The 22,738-nt window shown below is 42.0% G+C and overlaps 2 protein-coding genes across 5 annotated transcripts; one reads left to right on the top strand and one right to left on the bottom strand.

Annotated features, from left to right (window-relative positions):
• Positions 1-412: 412 nt before the first annotated feature.
• kmt5b (lysine methyltransferase 5B) lies at positions 413-14,186 on the bottom strand. Its single transcript, XM_048256697.1, is given in 11 exon segments — positions 413-2,177; positions 2,180-2,850; positions 4,442-4,641; positions 4,801-4,937; positions 7,590-7,609; positions 8,081-8,247; positions 8,547-8,656; positions 8,777-8,945; positions 12,125-12,272; positions 12,545-12,758; positions 14,134-14,186. Coding segments are annotated over 10 exon segments (2,616 nt in total). The 5' UTR covers positions 12,690-12,758; positions 14,134-14,186; the 3' UTR covers positions 413-1,328.
• Positions 14,187-14,275: 89 nt separating this feature from the next.
• Positions 14,276-21,565, top strand: si:dkey-12e7.1 (uncharacterized protein LOC557553 homolog). 4 transcript variants are annotated; one of them, XM_048256701.1, is made up of 2 exons: positions 14,276-14,405; positions 19,616-21,565. In XM_048256701.1, the coding sequence occupies exon 2, from the start codon at positions 19,694-19,696 to the stop codon at positions 20,816-20,818; it is 1,125 nt and encodes a 374-aa protein (XP_048112658.1). In that variant the 5' UTR covers positions 14,276-14,405; positions 19,616-19,693; the 3' UTR covers positions 20,819-21,565. The 4 variants fall into 4 exon arrangements, with proteins under 4 accessions (XP_048112658.1, XP_048112657.1, XP_048112655.1 ...); XM_048256700.1 differs by lacking the exon at positions 14,276-14,405 and adding an exon at positions 18,532-18,660; XM_048256698.1 differs by lacking the exon at positions 14,276-14,405 and adding an exon at positions 18,737-19,313.
• The last annotated feature ends 1,173 nt before the right edge of the window (positions 21,566-22,738 follow it).

Here is a 22,738-nt window from a genome sequence, read left to right on the forward strand (position 1 = left end):
TTTTATGTCTTCAAGTATTCAAACAGTTAAATAAAAAGAGTTCTCAAGATGTACATAGTGAAGAATATACCCACAAATGTATGAATACATGATCCCGTAATCCTGCAAAGATGTGCTACAAAATAATCAAATACTTACAAGACATGATAAAAAAAAAAAAAAAAAAATGCGGCTAAACTAAATGCACAGGGACAGTAGACTTCGGACAGCATACAGTGTAAAACCAACACACCCCAAGGGGGAGAACATAAAGAGAGCAAAAGCTGCAGTCTCCTGCTGTTGATGATGGGAGTAAAAAAGAAAAAGACAAGATGTGTTTTATTTAGTAATCCCTTAATTTTTTGGCAGTGCACAGCATGCACACTACAGTCAAGACAATAGCATCCAGATACAAACTGGTGGTTGACTCCTGTTTTTGTAATGTGATTAACATGAAGTTGAATTGAAGTCAATCAAGATGACTGCTGGTTGCAAACATTGACTTGCATATGTATGTGAGGTCAGGCCAAAATGTTTTGATGCAATGTACTGATTTACACTGAATAATTAAGAAAGGAAGGAAAGAAAAATTAACATGTTATCAAGGCCATTGGTCTTGCAAATCTATATTTTTCAGGGCTGGGGCCACAAAGTCTCTTGCGTTGAACACAACACAGACGTCTCCACATTGTTACAAGAAAATTAGCACCTTTAACACTATGATCCGCTTGGCTCAACCAGTATAAGAATTCTGATGCCGATTGGCCTATCACAGGTTACCATCTAAGCCATGTTAACAAGGCTTCTTATTTTCTGCAAGATGTTCCATAAACTATATGCATGTGTTGTAATTTTCCCTATAGCTTCCTTTGCCACTTGAATGATATACTAATATATGTACATGTAGACACAGCCACAAAACCCTTGAGTCAATGATTAGTTTTGGGGTGAATTCATGCATGTGTCTGTTAAAAAAGTATCTTGGTGTATGAGTACGAGTAATCCTCAACCTTGTCTTTAAACCACATGGGAAAGAACTCAGGTCATTTGATAAGAATTGCACATGATAAAGCTTAATGAACGCTAACAAAATGATCTGCACATTATCAGAGATGAATACATACCTGTACACTTTCTACAATATTTATAATTCACGGTAAAGAACCAATCGAGAAGTGCCATTACTACGATTCATTTGTGTCAATTACAATTACAGTTTTGATTTTTCAATATTTTTTTTTGTTTGTTTTTACAAGCCCACTTCAACAACATGATTCAAATAAACAAATACATGATTGAAACAATAGTTTCATTCTCCAGCCCCTACCCGCAAACACACCCATTTCAGCTTACGCATTGAGTCTGAGGGACTGATCCTCTCTCCGTCGGGAGGAAATGTCAATATCTATCGAGTCCTTGCCCACGATGAGCCGTAGGCGTTTCGCTGGTGGGAGAGGGATGAAGTCATCCTCAAACTCTTCGTTGTCAAAGTAGTCCTCCTCTTCTTCCTCATCTTCTTCTTCCTCCTCCTCCTCCTCTTCCTCCTCCTCCTCCTCTGACGACAGCAAGTCCTCCCCCATGCCTGTCATGCTGTGGCCGCCTGGCTGATGCTCCAGCACCTCACCTGCCTCCCGCTTAACGATGCCCGTGAAAGTGACGTCGTCGCCGTACGCCCGCGGCAGCGGCCCTCTGCCGGCCTTCTCGCGCTTCAGCTGGATCTTTAACTTGGTAGCGCTGTTGTGCCCAGTGTGGCCGTAGCCGTTGTTGAGTTTCGAGGAAGCGTACCCACCTCCTCCTCCTCCTCCTCCTCCTCCGCTACCACCACGCTCCTTCTCATGGTCCTGGCTGAACTTAATGCTGATTTTAGATGAGGAGGAGCTTCCACCTCCTCCTCCACTGCAGGCTCCGAGAGTCTCCACCTCCCCTGGCTCGGCTTTGCTGCTGCTGCTGTCCCTCCTCCTGCGCAGCGTCAGCTTGGGGATACCTGTGCTGTTCTCCAGGATTAGCTGAGCATCGTATCGTGTGATGCGGCGCTTCTTCTTCCCCTTGCCTCGCCGCAGGAGCTTTGCAGCTTTGTTGCCGTTCCGCTGCTGATGCTGCTGGTGCTGGTTCGAGTTCGAGTTCTGGTTCTGGTGCCGGCCGGGGAGACCCAGCTGAACCTTCCCGCAGTCAGCCACGTCAGCGTGCCGCAGGTCCGTCCCACGCCGTCCTGGAGGAAGGCCTCGCCGTACGGCGCCCCGCTCTCCTCTAGTTTGGGCGTCCGCCTGCGGCGCGGGCATGTGCCCTTGCGTGGGCAGTGTGCCTCCAGACTGGGCATGTTCACCTGCTGGGGGCCAAGTGTGCCCTTGTGGTCCTCCTTCGTCACCTCCGATTTAGGAACCACCTCGCCCTGGGGTGAGCTCTGGCTAGGGGAGGAACCATGTCCATAAAAACCTCCGCCACTGCCAGCATTCTCCTCAGAGCTGATGGAGGTCCTGGTTGACCTTCGAGTCCTGTATGACAAGGGCAAGTGGTCCTTGCGAGCTCTGGTGCCTTTTGGCAAGCTCTGATTGTTGTTTTCCTTTGCCGCCTTACGAGCGGAGCTGCCCTTGATAGCCAACCCCTGTGCTGAACCGCGACGTATGGTGTCCCTCTTGGGAGTGTCCTTGTGACTGACGGCAGCTGTTCGGTTAGTGGACTTTGCCACTGGCCCTTGAGAATGTGTCCTTAATTTAAGCAAAGGCGTCTTGGCAGGCTTTGATATTAGTCTCTTTGGTAAACTGGAGCAGTCTGGGGAACGTAGTTTGGAGGATGAGGTAGGTGCTGGAGTGCTGAACAAGGATTGCCTTGTTGACTTTTTAACACTAGACTGGGATGTCCTCTTCCTTAAAGCTAGGGACAGAAAAGTGAGGAAACAAACAGAAAGTCTGGTCAAATCAAAAATAAGCTGACAAACATGGATAGCGTGCTTATAACAGTTCCTGGATAAATATGTCTTCTAAATATTTTCAAGTTCAAGTTCAAACAGCTTAAAGGTCATATGCGCTTACTGCAATGAAATTCTTACATTACGGTCTCTGTTCTGTATGACAAGTCTCTATTTACGGCAAAAGTTAAAAAGGGAAGACACTACACAAATCAATATGCTTCTCTCCTCACATACATTCTCCATACTTACCCCTTCCGCAGGCTTACTTATACACACATGCATGCATCATTATTTAAATACAGTGGGGGATAAGCAAATTGAGCAATGTGTGTGTGAGAAACTGAACTTTACCATTCTCACTGCCTCATTCACGTTGCACCGCAAGTGCAGACACGAGAGAAAGAGACTCATTCGTTCACACACACACGCACACACTCCCCCACAGTGTCCCTCTTTAATTGTAAAATGTTTTGTGTGTGGTGTAAAGTGTTGTTGAATGTTCTGTGGGCTATGTGTTATTCAAGGGATGTACAGCGGGTTTTATTGTTGGTGTCGGGTGTTTGCCGCCGGTTTGGTGTTCGTTCACACAGCAAACCAATTGTTTGGTTTGGTGCGATTTCGCTCATTCATTCACTCATTACAACGTCTTTACCAACTTCATTCTTATCAATAACAATTACATAGTGTGGTACCCACTAGCTTGTCTACCATTTGCCATATTATATCGTCTTTATAGTGCCCATAATCTGGTTAACGCATAAATCTACTCACAACACTTCCTGACGCTCCTACTCTGTCACTGTCCCATTGCAGAAGCGCGCTCCGCGCCGGGACCGGTCCTTATAAACATTCTGCAGGGGTAGGGAGCAGGGCATTATGCTACAGGGGTGTTTAGGATTTTCTTTTGGTTGTATTGTTTCTTTATGCGTTGTGGTTATGCACGTATTTATAACGGACGTATGTTTTGTTCATTATATACTTTTCTGTTGTTTTCTATATAATTGTTATGTTGATTTATGTTATGTACTATTGAGCCATATTTTGAGTGCTTTCCTGGTTCAATGGTGTGCCTCAATCATCCCCATACGTGCCATTTGAGAGGATTAGCTGGGGCTATTTAATGGGGTAGCTCAGTTCCCATTGGGTGCGTAGTAGGTGAAGGACTCTCCTGTTGTGAGGCAGAGTAAGTGTATTATGCTGATACTTCGGACTGTGCATTGTTTGTGCCATTTTTGTTTGTTTTTGGTAGGGAAAAGTATTTTGTTTATTAGTGTTGCTATTTTTGAATACACTGAAAAATAAATAATTGGAGTTAACAGAACCTACATCCACCTCTCCTGCAAGTGCCTTTTTCTCCATTTCCACCTAACTCACAACCCAACACGTGGGTTGACCGCCCAGTCGCTCATAGTGTGCAAGTACTATATTAGGATTGGATTAGCTATTGATTAGTCATATTTGTGATAAGACTGAGGTGTAAACATAAAACCAGAAAAGAGAGAATTGTGGTCTCTCTCTGTCACACACACACACACAGTTTTAGCGAGTTCTTACATGGGTGTGAGTTAGGCGTTTCCTGAGAATCTGTGTCCACACTGGAGTGTGCTGATTGGCCGTCAGAGTTTCTGTTTCCCTCCCCCATCTTCTTAAGCCTGTTGAGTCGTTTATCTGTTTCCCTCAGGCCATACTTGCTGTTGATAACTGGAGCCTCCATCGACAGCCCTGGTTTTGTTTTGAATGCCCCTGTGCCACGCCTATCATGCAAAACATACAGTTGACCAACAGGAGGTTATGTATTGTACAAGAAATAAAGTTTTATTTAGTTTTTTGGTTGGGTTAGATTGAGAAATCCTTTTCAAGGGAACACATTGCCATTGAACACAAATCACTGACAAAAGAGAGAAAGTAAATACCGTTCACAAGTGTAGCATTCACAGAATTCGTTGTTTTCCCCAAAGAATCCATCTCCATAGTAACATGAGATCTCTTCCCTTGGTTCGATATCCCTTAGAACCTTAACGCAGGCAGTTGCACGACCCGTTGAAACAAACTGTCACAGAAATAGACCAGTGAGTATAAAGGAGAATATTTTGTTAACGTTCAATTTCACCCCCAAAAAAAGCAGAACACTGTACACTGACAAGGTTGATGTATAAATATTTTTTGTTCAGAGTTTTTGGTCAAAAAAACTGTTCATACAGTTCAGACCAAGACTAGGGTAAAATATTCATAACTTTTCCATCAATGACAAAAGACACATTCCCAAAAACAGCACTTTGATAAAACAGTACGGGCCCGTCCCAATACCTCCCCTTCCCCTAGATTTTTGCCCTAACCCTCGTTTTTAGGGTGTCCCATTACTTTAGGGAGCAAGGGGAGTGCTATTTTCCCCTTAAAATCAACCCTCAAAATACAGCCAGGACCGATGCAGGCTTAAAACAAAATGGGAGATGAAATTACCTAGGATACCATGCGAGCTCAGTGAGCCGGCCACATTTTTCAACCAAAATGGCTGACACCACTGGAAAGGAACAATTGCATTGCTCATATATTTTCGCAAATAAGCATATTCATTTCGAAATATGTTGGAATATGCTAGTTTGATGCAAATCCTGTCTGGCGAGTTTTGAACTCTTTTGAGAGAGTCTGCCCATCGAAAAACATTGTATATCTGATCTGGGTAGTTTCGGCAATATTTAGGATGTGTTCCGCCGTTCTGTTGATTAACCAGACAAAGATAAACCAACACAGCCCACACAACAGTCAACATGACCGCTGGAACCGGCATGTTCCTGAATGAAAATAGTAGAAGGCTACTACCGGTAGACACGTCAACGCTGCACATGACGTAGGTGAGCACGTTCGCTACACTAATTTGCATATACTTACAACCGGACCCGCGTCACACAGAGCAGGTTGTTTGCGCCATGCCCCTTTTGAGGGGAAAACATTCCCTCAGAACAAGCCAGAGTGAACCGGTAGACATGTACCAACCACACAGCTAAGAACCCCTCCCTGAGTTTCTTTTGCCTACCATGTCCTCAAAAAAAAACCTGACAGAAGAAAAAAATTATGGCTACAAGCCATAAGAAGAGAAGACCGTATGACACTTCTGGTCACTGAGTGGGGTTGTTGCACCACTTCAGAGCCTACCGGGAGACTGAAGGGACATGTTTTTATATTAATTGAATTAAGCTTTTGTAGGTATCTTTCACGGTCAACGACCCGCAAAGTGGTTATGTATTGAGTGGTCATATTGATTTGTGGTATTTTTTGTTATTATTTACTCCTGCGATTTCTGTAACGCAATTACGCTTTATTGACCCTAATTTGCGTTGGAGTTAATGAGAGGGGTTGTTTGTTTTCCCCCCGAAAGGGGCGGGAACGTTTGTCACGAGTCAAGTTCCCGGATGTGCCGGTCTAACGTATAGAGCTGGTAAGTCCCGCCCATCCGCTAAACCCCCAGTGGACCTCTAGATTGAAAAATCGTCAATGCAAGTGAATGTAAGAAAATAATTATTTTCTGGTCCCGTTTGAATTGTGCCATGAATGTCAACATATGTTGTCTGTGAATTTTTAATATAATTTTTCATGTTACGAGTTTGACAGTATATTATATGATTCTTCGGCTATCAGTTGTGGAAAAGACATAACGAGAAAGACTACATGTCGCCTGTGACGTGAGCTAGCTCTAATCGCTAACATTAACTGAGATGCTAGTTTTTGTAACGGCAGGAATAAACACACATGGTAACAAAAATATTCGAAACATGTCTAGCTTCACTCAACACATTAACACTATGATACAGTTTGATTGTAAAGTTGTATGGTTCACTGTGTTCAAAATCGATCTTAATAACCCTCTACATCTCGACCAACTGATGGTTGTTATGGGAAACTAGTTAGCTGTCGTCTAGCGGAAAGTTGTAGTCCACAAAGTGCTCTCACACAAAGTTCAACCGCATCAAACTTCTACCCTCTCAATTGTAGCATTCTTTACACGAACATTTATATTAAAAAATTCACAGACAACATATGTTCACATTCATGGCAAAATTCAAATGGGACCAGAAAATAATTATTTTCTCACATTCACTTGCATTAACGATTTTTCAATCTAGAGGTCCAGCGGGGATAGCGGAAAGGGCGGGACTTACCAGCTCTATAGTGATGTCCCAAATTAGGAAAGATCTTCACCCCCACTTTCCTACTGTCTTTCTTTACTGTCGAGGGCAATCAAAAAACCAAGTGGAAGTTTTAAGGGGGGAGAAATGGGATGGGCCCTATATATAACTGGTCATCTATTTAGACCTTACCATAAACCTTAGACCTTGCCGTAAAAATATTGCATTTTGTACAAACCTAGCAAACTGTAATAAAGGTAATAGGTAACAATAGTCAGATTTTATCATAATTTAAATTAAATGACATACTGCAATGGTAATTGCAAAGACAGGGGTAGCAGTCTTTTTTATGCAAGCAATGCAAGGTGTTTTAAAGAGATTGAAAGATTCCAAATAGTGGTGTAGATATAAACTAGATCTAAACAATGTTACATGTGTACATTTGAAGGCGTCCATGTTGGTTGGTTGTTATATAATGCCCTATTTCTTTTTCATTTGCAAAACGCAACCTCCAAATTTAGTCATAACTACCACCACATTGAGTTCAGTTCACATTACATAAAATTAAAAACACTCACCTTGCAATTTGGCCTACAATCTGAAAAGGAAGTGAAGAAAGAATAATTAGATAGATAGATAGATAGATACTTTTTATTGATCCCCAAGGGGAAATTCAAGATTATCTACCGCATAAGGAATTCAGGTATTTTCAATGTGCTCTTGAGAAACCTACTCTAATATGGGACTTTCTTCAATCAGTCATGGTACACGTTATATTGAAGGTTTTGCAGATAGATATAGTATTGTACTCCTATATCGGTTTTAAAAGGAAGCAAACACATGGAGCATCCTATTTTGTATGACTAAGTACTGAATGTTATGGCAATTACCAGTGGCAATACAACAATATTGTGGTAATCAGAACTATCCTGATGTTCTTCTGATGGAATTTCCCAAATCTGAACTTTGGTCACCTTATTGACATATCCCCTTAGAATATGGCAGCTGTGTAATGTGTGAATTAGTGTATATATTAACGCGCTGTGTGAATCCTCTGTGAAACACACACCATGGTTGATGAAGGCCGCTGGTCCCAGCCAAAGCTGTGCACAGTTCTTTCGTGTGGAGTACATGACGCTAAAGTCGTTTTCCCCATGCCGAAGCAGCAACCTCTCCTCCGCGGCTGTCAACTCAGCGATGCAGCCCACCAGGTATTCAATCTTATCATTCCTCTTCCTGCATGGAGAGAAAAGTCATTTATCTGTATTAAAAACATTGCTTGTACAATTTGTGTGCAACACAAGAACATTGAAAGGTAAACAGGATTATATGTGATATGACAGATTTGTGGCTTGTAAATAAGGAAACCCAATCTGATTGCACATTTACTATTTGTACTACAAAACCCAAAAAAGGACCTGGACTTGCATGTATTTGTCAACTAGAAAAAGATAATGCATGTATTTTTTCCTTCCCCTTAGACACATAGTTGGGACTGGCGATAAGAGAGGTAATCAACAAAATAGGTGCATTACCATTCCTTTGTTGCTACAATTTTGGCTCCGTTTTGTTCTGAAGAGTACCGGTTACACGGCAAAATTTCAAAGCCGCTGTCTGTGGCGAACATGCGCAGATAAACATGTACCTGTTCCAAAAACAAGAAGGGCAGTCCTTCCTATTCAGTTCACGGTTGGAGGTATTTTACAACGTAACCCTACACACATACAAATAATGTATTACATTGATTAATTGGAAAAAGCATTACATGTTCTTTGAAGAGTTTTTCCTGGGTCTTGTTCTTATTTGGAAAGTAAGGTTTTGTCCCATCTCCTGATGTCAATGCTTGAAAGGCTTTCTCTATGTCATCGTGCTTTTTGTAACTCTCAATCATACCCTTCAGTTCCACTAGTCTGGATGCCTTGAGAGGCCGAAACCTAGAAGAAAAACGTTTGATAGCCAGTCAGATGTAGCACATACATACACACACACACATACACACACACTTACTTAATCATTGACGACTTCATAATTTATCACCTATTTATAGCATATTATAAAGCTTAATGCAAATTAACAATACAACACACTTGTCTGATATGAGTGCATTCTTTTTGAAACAATACCAATAACTAAATCAAAGGATAAATCCTTTCAGTCATACTCTACTTCTCAAATGCAACCTGACACACCATTACAACTTCTGATAGAATTGTGCTCCAGTAGGGGTTTTAAGTCCAGGCAATCTGTGAGAACATTTCACCCAATTGCGCCCAATTTCACTCAATTGCAATTTCAATCAATTGCACCAGAAATTATTGTTGTTGTATTCAGTTCATGAAATCTTCCCATATCACACAACAAAAGTCCATGAAAATCCAAGTGGTGGAACACTGTCAAAATTGGCATCATAAAGACTAACACTTATTGCACTTATGTGTAGAGAGGGTGAAGGGAATGGGGGAATTGGCTATGGCTTCCGGATTGATTTTGAGGGCCACCAAGTGGCGCTGATAACCGTTATTGTCCAAGTCCAAGTACCAAGTTACAGAAACATCAAAAAGAAACAACCTTGACCTTACATATGTTGTGATTGTTCGTAGGAATATTAATAATATTAGTAGAAGTTAGCCTGACATAGCCATACTCAATTCTATACAGAATATGAGTCTGATACTGCATGATCAGGACATGATTATGGGGCGCGTTTTTAAAGTTATTGTCAATATCTTCTAAAACAGATGCAATAGTGAAATCTAAATGTCTAGCTTCTCTAGCAACCGGCTTTTTGTTGAAAACAAAATCAACCAAAGCGCGCTTAGGTGACTTGATAGACTGGTCTGTCCATAATCGTATAAAGCACACCCAGACAATTTGATTGGTCCAGCCCAAATTTCCAGGTTTCAAATTTTGTGGGCAGGGTTAAATAAAAAAGTAACAATGAGAGATGGCTGGAGAATGCGGGAGTCAGCAAAGTGCTTTGACTGGCAGTTACTGAAAAGAACACACTGCAGTGGCCTTTGACTTGTATTAGTATTATCATAATCATCCTCCTCCTCATCAAAATGCTGTAATTGCTTTTGACTTTTAATAGGCCTTTAACTTTTGCAACTTTTACACTAGTTTTGATATTGTGGAAATTGAAAATTGTTCTAGTTCATCTGTGATTTGAGTTGGTTTGGCTAGGTTTGTCAACAATATCAATCTGACGTGTCCACAAATTAGAAAATGTTTAAACCAAATAATCCAAAATAAGTCCTGCATGAGTCTCTGCAGAAAATAAATCCTGCTTCTCAATTTCTCTTCACCCCCTGCTCTAGCAACTCACAGCTCTCTCAGTGTGTGTGGGTGTGTGTATGCAGGAGTGTGTACAGAAGTATTAAAGGTCTAGTGGCAATACAGATAGGCTACATCTCTGGGAAAGGAATACAACATTTGAAAGTGATCAGGTCAGTTTGTGTTGTTATACAGCACAGGGGTATCCTAATCCTCAGATCCAGTTGGAAATGCTCTTCCTCACTTCGCCCATCTCTAGCATCAGTAAGTAGCGAGTCATCTACCGAAGTGTAAACCAGTCTAGTTTAAGTTAAAGTTTAGCTGCAGTATATGTAGCAGACGCTTGCTGGTCGTGCATATATTAATATTTTCATGATTGCTGATGCAAGTACATTTTTGTGTGTTCAAGTAAATTATGCTAGGCCTTCAACAATTATAGGCTAGCTGACATTCCTTACACTTTCCCATAATATTTTTTGCTGTTTCTGAAATGACGGGCAATTTTTGGAATAATTTAATTTAGTGACATTTTTTCTCTACTTTGACTTTTTGCATTTGCTGTTAATTTAACTTCATGAAATAAGCAATGGTTCATCATTTTTCTCTGTAGCTTTGATAAACTTGATACTCCCAAACTCTCTATCTCCATCACCATCTCACTCTTGTTTCTCTCAGTTTCCTAACCATGTCCTGAATCCCAAAAGCTTTGATTGATGGTGTCTTTTCATTTTTGTCTATAAGTTGAGATAGGACTGTCAAATGTCAGGCTATTTAGAAATTTATATTAGAAAAATGACTAGAAAACCTGTTGGCACCTCTTTGTAACATCCGAAATCGTATCCCTATGAACCTGACAAACGCAAATCACACCCATTCTTCTCTGTTCAATTGCTCAACTAATATACTGTACTGATCACACAGATATCACACCTATGCCATGAGAAACCGGGGCAACCTGAGCTTTCCAGTGGTCACTGATCTTAAGTAACCTAGCCAAGGACTCCAGTGCTCCCCAACCTGAAGGGATTGTAGGGGTGTAAGCTGCACAAATACTCTTCATCCAGAAATTGCAGGCCCCTCTGATGAAGACGACAGGCAAATACATTTGTTTGTATAAGTGACACAGTGTGTCTGTGACTTTCAGTTGAGTTGCTGTGTCTCTCGACGATGCTTGGCAACCATTCTGATAGAAGAAATATATTTATTGGCAGAAGAATGATTATCTGTGAATAAAACTTTACATGTCTCGATGCTGTGCAATTATTTTTTTAAATCTTGCCAGTTATGTAGTAACCGTTTTAAAAAAGCAATAAGCCACTCAAGTCCGTTTTAGGCACTCTGCTAAAATCACTGGAACCTACGGCCTCTCTGGGTTTATTGCTTAATTCTACATCATTCTAATTACAGTTTTGTCAGTATTTACTTAAGGATAATTTAAGGGCAGCCGTGGCCTACTGGTTAGCGCTTCGGACTTGTAACCGGAGGGTTGCCGGTTCGAACCACGACCAGTAGGCACGGCTGAAGTGCCCTTGAGCAAGGCAGCTAACCCCTCACTGCTCCCCGAGCGCCGCTGTTGTAACAGGCAGCTCACTGCGCCAGGATTAGTGTGTGCTTCACCTCACTGTGTGTTCACTGTGTGCTGAGTGTGTTTCACTAATTCACAGATTGGGATAAATGCAGAGACCAAATTTCCCTCACAGAATCAAAAGAGTATATACTTAACTTAACTATAATTGATAGATAGATAAATACATAAATACTCATTTTAACATATTTCCACCAACTTTTCAGACCTTATTTTGCCAAGACATGGCCCCTTGTGGAAGTCAGACACACAGACCTGGTGTTCATCTTGTGCGTCTGGAAGCCCAGGTAAGGGTCCAAGATCAGGCTGGTGCTCACGTCATCATATTCACACAACTCCTTGGCGGTCATTCCAGAGGCTGGAACATGCCGGCGCTCCATGTCAACAGAGGCATTTCCATACCCTACCATCAGAGAAAACAACAGGATGTAACCAGGATGTGTGATTTGAACACTTTGTAGCTCTAAAGCACAAGTACTTTGATTCAAATAAACTATATTAATGATGTAGTGTCACTAAAGCACCTTACACAATTTGAGGCCTAAACCAACACAAGTGAATCTGAACCAATATAGAGACGTAATGGGTATGTTTCTATGTGGATGCATTATTTATTTTATTTATGTGTCAAGAAGGCATTCATGTCTAACATCAGATTTGGGTCTGGGCACTCACGTCGGCTGGATCTTTTACTGCCAGGGGTCCCCTTCGCTTGACGCAGGTGGGCATGCTGCGTCCTAGCTTTGTTGGAGGGCTGATGGCTAGAGAACCTGCTGCCATGTCTCCTGCCATTCAGCACCATGTTCTTGGATTCTCCCATCTACTTCATTCCAGCTGGCAACCTGCTGAAGGTGCATTTAGCCTATGTGTCCTTGGCCCACCATGTGGTCTGGTGCAAAAGAAAGAGGTTTGCTGTGAAGATGTCAGATCTTTTTCTTTCTTAAGTGAACAGGTGTGTATGTCACGGAGAGTGCAGTCTTCAGCAGTACTCGGCTACGGTTGGCAACTGTAAACAGAGATATAGCTGATGTAGTAGATGGACGCTGATGAAGTTTACTGTGTTTAGCAAGTTCACACTAATGCCAATCCAACTCTGACCAACATTCTGAATCAATCCATTCATGCCTGTTATTCTGTTATAGTTACAGTTATTTCAACATTGAAATCATAAATAACATTCACGCAATACAAGACAATGTTTTATTTCAATTAACATTTTCGAAACGGACAACAAATGCGTTTACTAGGCAACTCGAGACTATATGCCTAGACTGCCACCTCCTGGCCGTCAGGGAAACTGAATTACATCGATTTTTTACGTTAAATCCAGTTTATCACTAAGAATCATAAACACACATTCAGGATGTAAATTCATTTAGAACTTTCCACAAGTATAACTTGTTCATAACCCAGAGTGGAGCGTGGTTCATCCAAGGCAAAGAGTTTAATGCTGAATAAGTGTGCTAATGATAACCTAGATGGTTGGTAGATGCATAGTTTGACAAGCTGTTGTTTATCTATCAACCGTGGATGTGCAACACAAAAAAACTCACACAATTTAAAGAACTGAGGTCACCAAATAAACGCGTTCGCTAACAAGGGATAAGACTCTGCAATACGAAATAAGAATTTAAAGATCACTAGTAGCGTGCTGGCTAACTATCTAGCTCGCTATGTTTTCAGAAATTGTAAACATTCAAGCCAGTTAGCATTTAACTAGGCTAGCTAGCTAAACGGCTAGTTACCCTTTAGGACAATGGAGCTAAATTGCTACCTAACGTCAACGGTGGCTTGACATCAGTAGTTTGTAACAGCATCGGCCACCGATTATGGATATCAAACAAGCACCACGGAAACACTGGCTGTTTATATTCTGGTCACTGTCAGTTACTCTTCTGGTAATTGCTTCAATAATACTCAACTGGGCACAGGGCCCAGAGTACGAAACCAAGCTACCAGCTAGCCAACTAGAAGCTAGACCCAAATTAAAAGACCGTGCTAGCCACCCCGTTTGCTAATAATTTCAGCTAGCTAACGTTACCCGGAAAAAGAATCAAATAAAGGAATTATCTAGCCGATTAGACTGATCTGTAAATTTAATACTCACTTTACTGTTTTTCCTGTGTTATAAACAACACGTCCCAAATACCAGTGGGTCTGAAAACATCCTTTATAAAAAAATGCCATGGGACACAAAAATTACCAGAAAATTAACATTAAAATTCAAGATGGCTGCCAACTCTGGCTAAGAAAGATGGGACTACCTCCGCGAGCAACAGACCCGATGTTTTTGCATGGAATACGGCCTGCGATTTGTAATTCGGCGCTTGAAAGGGATTGAAATGTTTTTTTTTTTTTTAAATAAAAGCCAAATATGCATTGAGATACGACGAAATAATGGTCAATAATGTATAAATCGGATGTAAACAAGAAACGCGTCTGACTTTCAGTTTAAATGCCTTTATAGGCTAGTTAGCTAGCTAGCTAGCAGGAACGGAGAAATTGCAGCCAACCAGCGACGGGGGACACGATGAAGGTAGCCACCTCGTTGAAACATCTGTACATAATTGTTAGGCTATAATCCACCTAGCTCCACGAGTTTTTAGCTTATTCTTTGAATTGGCCTATTTGAAGAGAACAGTTATTGGTCACCATTGCCATTTAACACAGCACACTTTTTTAGGGTTGCAAAATATGATACTTTATGACGCTTAAAATGATACAAAGCTGTATTAGTATTCCAAGTTGATTCATAATTGGGGGCCAAGCAGCGAAGCTGACTCTAACATTGAGTTAGAAGTTTAACATTGAGTTAGAAGTTTTTCCTATTATTATTCTGCCATTGGAGTCTATTGGCAGCCCATAGAACGCCTGGCTAAAAAGTTCAGATTTCTTGGCAGAAAGTTTCGGGACACTCCACTGACCACTCAAACTTATTTACGGACCTCTAAACCTAGCCATCTAGCGCCACCAACAGGTCAAAATCTGGCAGAAAATTGAACCACTGGGTCTAAAGTTGTGAAATTTGCTACACTGATTCAGCACTGTCCCATGACCACTCTCACCAATTTACAGAACTCTATGCCCAACACTCTAGCGCCACCAATGGGTCAAAACTGGATTGCATTAACGCATGTGACCATTGAACGGTGCATCCGATTTTCACAAATCAGGCACTGTTGGAATCCCTGGACTGGAGAGGGAGTTAAGTCATTTAGAGACGAATGACCGCGTCGCAGGAAGTGCATCATAACAATGGGACGCCAGACCCTCTTGTAACAGCTGGACTCAGTGATACTGCAGACTCGTAGAAGTAGTTAGAAAATAAGGCAGAAAAACGACAAGTTTACTCATGCTGCTTCCTTATGTTGGAATGTGCAAAAATGTACAAACAATCAAGAGGATGCCTTCTTGTATGTGATTTCTGCAACAGTGATACTGCAAACGGGTTGATAGTCTACTGTTGATTTATATGCTGTAGCCTAAAGCATGTCACACAGTAGCCTAGCCTACAGAAAACACTTAATTGATGTGATATAATGATAACTTGTATGCCTACAATGGTTTATTAAACATCATAGTCATTTATTTAGTCAGTCATCATGTTCATGTTAATGAATAGGAAGGACACCTAAACGATAGCCATGAACCAAAATTTCGCGCAGTATCTGCCATGAGTCCCTATGCGTGAATCACGAGCTCCTTCCAGCTGACTGGCAGATCTCGTGGACAGTCAGTCGCGATCGATTATTTAATAAATAAATGTGAATTACGAATAATAATAAAAAGCTTCTACCTAATATGACTATTTTTTCCATGAACTGTAAAAGAAAACACGTTTTTTCCAGCTGTATTCTCCATAAAGAGTAAAGTAAATTATGTACTTATTTCCGGAATTGACGTCACTTCCTGGACTCGTCTGAGGCTGGTCTAATGGGTCTGAGGTCTCTCAATGACTTAACCCCTACTGCTAAGTTCAATGACTCCTATTATGTCACGTTCCGCCATATTGGACCTCCGCCATATTGGATTTAGTCCAAACTCTACGAAAAGTTTCAGCGGTTACAAATTTCATCCGATTTTCACAGAACTTGGCGGAGATGATCTTCTGCCCGAGCCGCACAAACGATACTTGTCAGATTTTTCAATTTCATTTTTGTTTGCCCGTGACAAATCAAATATGGTGATGAAGCCGCCAAACAGGAAGTGGACTAACATCTCTGTGACGCTTTGAGTTAATATAACAATACTCGATACCATTAGTCAGGACACTGTCCCAGTCACTCACATCATTTTTTATGCATATACATTGAACACTCTAGCGCCACCACCAGTCCAATGCTGGACATGCGTTCATGCACGTGATCCTTGACTCTTTTGTCTGATTTCACAATTGAGGTAGCGTCTGTGTCCTTGGACCATACAGAGTTCATCGGCCCCTATTCCGTCACTTTCCGCCATATTGGACCTCCGCCATATTGGATTTAGTCCAAACTCTACGAAAAGTTTCAGCGGTTACAAATTTCATCCGATTTTCACAGAACTTGGCGGAGATTATCTTCTGCCTGAGCCGCACAAACGATACTTGTCAGATTTTTCAATTTCATTTTTGTTTGCCCGTGACAAATCAAATATGGTGATGAAGCCGCCAAACAGGAAGTGGACTAACATCTCTGTGACGCTTTGAGTTAACATAACAAAACTTGATACCATTAGTCAGGACACTGTCCCAGTCACTCACATCATTTTATATGCATATACATTGAACACTCTAGCGCCACCACCAGTTCAATGCTGGACATGCGTTCATGCACGTGATCCTTGACTCTTTTGTCTGATTTCACAATTGAGGTAGCGTCTGTGTCCTTGGACCATACAGAGTTCATCGGCCCCTATTCCGTCACTTTCCGCCATATTGGACCTCCGCCATATTGGATTTAGTCCAAACTCTACGAAAAGTTTCAGCAGTTACAAATTTCATCCGATTTTCACAGAACTTGGCGGAGATGATCTTCAGACCGAGCCGCACAAACGATACTGGTCAGATTTTTTTATTTAATTTTTGTTTGCTCGTGACAGCCAATCAAATATGGTGATGAAGCCATTAAACAGGAAGTGGACTAACATCTCCGTGGCACTTTGAGTTAACATAACAAAACTCGATACCATTAGTCACGACACTGTCCCAATCACTCACAGCAATTTTTATGCATATACATTGAACACTCTAGCGCCACCACCAGTTCAATGCTGGACATGCGTTCATGCGCGTGATCCTTGACTCTTTTGTCTGATTTCACAATTGAGGTAGCGTCTGTGTCCTTGGACCATTCCGAGTTAATCGACTCCTATCCCGTCACTTTCCGCCATATTGGACCTCCGCCATATTGGATTTGGTCCGAACACTACGAAAAGTTTCAGCGGTTACAAATTTCATCCGATTTTCACAGAACTTGGCGGAGATGATCTTTAGACCAAGCCGCACAAACGATACTTGTCAGATTTTTTAATTTCAAGTTTATTTGCCCGTGACAGCCAATCACACATGGCGACGATGCTGCCTAACAGGAAGTGGGCTAACATCTCGGCTATGCTTTAATGTATGAAGTCCAAACTTCGTACAGGGACTTGGTATCTGATTGTGAGGATGCACTACGAAATTGGCATCATGTGGCCTCTATAGGGGGCGCTGTAATACAGGAAGTGAGCTTGTATCTCAGCAACGCTTCGGTGTAAAAAGTCCAAACTTGGTATAAGGACCGGTTACCTGATTATGATGACGCACTAGGAAATTGGAATCATTTGGCCTCTATAGGGGGCACTGCAATACAGGAAGTGAGCTCCTATCTTAGCAACGCTTTGATGTATGAAGTCCAAATTTGGTACAGGGACTTGGTACCTCATTGTGAGGACACAGTAAGAAATTGGCATAATTTGGCCTCTATAGGGGGCGCTGTAATACAAGAAGTGGGCCCACATCTCAGCAACACTTTGGTGTATGAAGTCCAAACTTGGTAGAGGGACATGGTAGCTGATTGTGAGAACGCACAAGGACATTGGTGTAATTTGGCCTCTAGGGGCGCTGTAACAAAGTAAATGAGCTTATTTCTCAGCCATTCTTTATCCAATTGCAATCAAACTTGCTGTGAGTGCTTGCTCATGGCATGGCAATGCCATTCCTGCTATAGCGCACTGCTTGGCCCCCACATTGCTGCTTGCAGCTATATTTTAAATTGTTACAGTGTAGCCCTCATGTCATTTTGAGGCCATCACAGCAGACATACAGCTTGCTGTAAAGTCTGCTGTGATGGACTCAAAATATTTTTTTGCACGATTTAAACACGAAATTAACGTAAAATGTATTGTGTAACAAAAAAACATTATTATCATAGCCCAAATATGGTTCAATATTAAATAAGTTTAGGGAAACTATGTAGTCCCCTGTGTGCACACACAAATTCACTTCTAATGTTACACACCATCTTGTGTGAGTGAGAAGCACATTGCGGGAGAAGTGCGAATGTGGTGCGCACGCTCGAAAAGTTTCAAAGGTTCTTAATTTACAACGTAACAAAAACATGTAGGCTCTTCTTTTCGTCATATACCAGTATACTGACCGCTAAGGCTTTGATTAGGGACCACTGAGGGCGCTCTTAGAGTGCCTTTTGAGAAATTGTAGTTGCGGTAGCCTACTAAACGGACCTCTGTCTCTGCAAGTAGGCTATAGGCTACTGTAGCGCCGACGAGAAGTTAGGAGACGGGGAGGCTGAGATATTGTTCCAAAAACTCCGGTAATTTTTTTTTTTTTTTTTATTTGCAAACATCATTGACTTTACAGAAAATGCAACACTACGACATGCACGGTAATTATTTTCTAAGGTTGTAGCCTACATAGGGCACGGGCAGCAGGAGGTGTTGCCGGTGTCTACTCAAACAAACTGATCACTCTGATAAATCACGCATAAACTTGGCTGAACCAAAATCGCAGAGGAAAGGAATTTGCGTGAACGCATGTTGATGATGTCACGAAAGAAGAAAAACAAATCCTCCTAACCAGGCACAGAAGCACAGAACGTAGGCAACCTGCTAACATATTCCATATCTGAGTTTGCGACTGTCGATTTGCTCTTGACACAGAGAATACGTTGCACATCGAAATGAAGTGTTAAAGTAATGGTCATGATATGGGCACTGTCTATTTAATTTACAAAAAAATAGGTTTCAACCTCTGTTTTGGTTCAATTTTATGATTGCTAATACTATGCTAACGTTAGTCGGCTAGCATAATAAGCTAGGTTGCTAACAGGGTATACAGGTAGTAAGCTAGCTGCAAAAGCTACCAGGGTGCCTTATTTCATCGGCATCATACGAGAAGCTTTTCCAATATTGCTGTGACGATATTCTTATCTCCAAGCTCACTGTAAAGATATGGAAAATGCAAGGGGTAAGTTGCCATCGCCAGTTGTCAAAGGGTTTAAGCCGGCCGGCTAACATTATGCTTTCAGCTTTGTCGGCTTCCTCGATACATCTTTGGTTCCAGTGATGTGCTGTAGAAGGCCTACGCTCTAGATAATCTGAAAGAAATGTTACATTTGTTATGCCAATTTGTATGATGTTCTCCTGCCAAACATTTTGGTTAATCATAGAGGTAGAACAAATGTAGCCTATAGATTGTGGTCAGCTGCCTAAAATGTGTTTGTGATCAAGCTAACATGTTAGACATCACTGTTTATCTTTTGTTATCAGGAGCAATCAGACAAAGGGAATCTGACTCTGTAAAATCATGACATGGGAGGTCATCAGGTCTACTTCAGGTGAAGCATCATGCCTCCGAGGAAGCGACTCCTTGCTCCCATAGGTGGGAGGAGAAGACTGAAGACTGATGACGATTTCTTCCCCTTCAATCTACTGCCTGTGGAATGTCAGCTGCATGTCCTCTCCTTCCTCAGTGAAGTGGACAAATGCAACTCAGCGCTGGTATGTTCTAGCTGGAGCTGCCTGGTACGATCAGGGAAGCTCTGGAGAGTGGCAGATTTCTCACGCCGTGGAGTTTTCCACATGGGCCAGGAAGGGTTGCTTGTGTCCAACCGGGAATTTGAGCGCTGGAAAGCATGGGTCCACCATTACACCCACCACCTCATATCACGTGGGGCTAGCCTTCTTACCCTCAAAGCCAGCTTTGATCTTGGGGACGAGTGCAATAAGTGGGGGGAACTCCTCTCTCACCTCCTGGAGAATGTTCACTGTAGAGACCTCTGCCATTTAGACCTGAACTGGACATTCACGCTGCTGGAGCCTTTGGATCTACGGGTGAACTCCAGCTCCAGTTCCCACCAGGACAGCATCACCAAGATGGATCAGGTCAGTAACTTTCAGATCCTGCTGGCTAAACTTACCCAGAGCTGTCCAAGGATAACCAAGATGCGCCTCCATTTTGACTGGTCGGAGACATCCGTGTCACTCATCAGTCAGTTCCAGCACCTCCGTGTCCTGGAGCTTAAGTATTTTTGGGTCTTCAAAGGGGTCAGCCCGAGCACCTTGCAGACCTTGACCAAATCGCTGCCCAACCTGAAATCCTTGACTCTCCATGTGCTGGTGCCCCTCAGGAACTTGGGCATCTCCTATACGCTGGAGTCTCTCTCGCTGGAGTTCTTGGACGTCTCCCCCAGCCGAGGCCTGGTCTTTTCTTGCCTCAACCTGCCGGCGCTTCGCGAGCTACGGGCCAAGAAGATTGTGCGTGGCATCACTCTGGACCGCAGGACCAGGCTGAGGATACAGAGCCGGTGGCCTTGCCTTTACCAGGTCCTGCGGGAGGGGACGCCCAAGCTGCAAGCTCTCAACAATGAAAGACTTCTTCCCAACTGGAAAGAACAGACATACAGGGAGCTCACCTCAATCCTGCAGCAGTCCTGCTACTGCCTTCAACATCTAGATAGCTGGCTGTGGTGAACACGGAGTGGCTGTCAACAGCTGGTAGATAATCTCTATGGTTTGCTGTGAAGGACTATGGCTATGTTAATCAAGAGGAACTCTGATTGCATCTATATTCATGTATTGTTTTAAATAGTGTGTGACCAACCCCTGCTCATTTGGGGCTTTTGCAGAACTCCACTACTGCAATATTGTAGTTTTGCAGTGACAAAGTTCACTCCATATCATTCCTGCTGATAAGATCAAGAATAGAGGGAAATTACATAATGAGATATGTAGGAATTGATGTATATAATTCTGTCACAGAAATTGTTATTCTTTGTTTTGGAATTTAACCTGCAATTTGCCTCAAATTGTTGTGACTGAATTGGAAATTGGGAAGCAATGGAGCAAATGCATTTTTGGTTGAGGTCCAAGCAGTGGTGCTGTGTTTTATTTTTTAAATGATAATTTTATCCACAGATCATTCCATGACAAAAGGATATGTGTATATGTGGACATTTGTCTTGGATAGTCTGTAATTAGACATATTTGAGAGCGTATTCCTACATAGATACAGATCATTGTGGTACCTTCCTTAACCATTAGAGGTCTCTTTAGGTGGTTTCTGCACTAAAAACACCATGCCTGTAATTTCTCCCTGTGCTGACTTTCCACCAATAACAATTCCTTTAATGGATATTTGACTGATTTCTCAGAAAAATGAAACTTGATTTACTGAAGATTATAATGGCCACCACAATAAACTGATGTCATTCAACTGTTGTTGATTTGTTTTGTGATTTAATGTCTATGTTTATATGTTATCCAGCATTATCATACAGACAACTGTCTGCATTTGTCTAAACCTATTTGAAGTACAAATGATTTATAATGTCAGAGTTAAGGGCTGTTCACACCAGGAGCGATAATTATAATGATAAATATAACCATGATGATAAAAGCATCATCACTGACCAACGGTGAGAAAAGTCGCTCTTTGTGTTTATGTAGCCTATGTGATGGATTTTTATCTGAAAGTGATCCCCAACAATATCGTTCTTCATGTCATTATAGTTTATGTGTGGACATTGTCAATTATATTAGCTAGAGCAATATGTTTTTGGCGTTATAGTTAACGTTCTTGGTGTGAACTGTCCTTCAGTGTGACCAGTCCTATTCATACTAATCACCTGCATGTTATTGGGTTGCTTGCTACAAAAACAGGATTATGACTGACCGATAACCTTGAAGTGAAATATTCCCTTTTATAATTTGACATGAAGCACCATTGTGTTTCAGGAGCATGTGATCCTGAAACATGATCAGTGATATTAAGGAAGTTCCAGGAGAAGTCATGATACATCTCATAAATGCAATATCACAATAGGAGCCACACTGTTGTGGGCTGGTGGCAGTTGTGGCATGTGTGAAATAATTATGAGCTAAATCTCCCCAGCTACTCTCCAGCCTCGTCGGTGAAACACATGCTCCCAGTTTTCCCTCAAAACATAGTGGTCCCCCTGTCAGCGCAGCATAGATCTGTGTAGACTAGTAGAAAGTGGTTTGGGAATGTTGAAAACATTCCCAGGGAGCTCAGTTCCGCTCACCGCCGATACCAGACAGCTGGATTTTTCATTAACCAGCCAAAACACTTATAGAGGACTGATAATGAAGATAACAAAATGTTGGTTTGTGTGTAGGTGTTTTTTGTGCCTGTTAACTGGATTTACCACCTGCACAACTCACTGAATGTCATTATGGACACAGAGGACATATTTTTTTCACTGAATTTCGCCAAACTCCTAGTAGGAAATGGTACCCAATTCCAGATGTGGGGTGTGAGTAATGAGTTCATTGGAACGACCATCCCCTGCCTTCTGCCACACTTGCTGGTTCCCTAGCCTTACCTTAGTTAATGACTAATCCATGGAAACGCCTCGTGTCTCTACTTGCCGT

Source organism: Alosa alosa, chromosome 11 (genome assembly GCF_017589495.1).
Source record: "Alosa alosa isolate M-15738 ecotype Scorff River chromosome 11, AALO_Geno_1.1, whole genome shotgun sequence".
NCBI lineage: Eukaryota > Metazoa > Chordata > Actinopteri > Clupeiformes > Clupeidae > Alosa > Alosa alosa.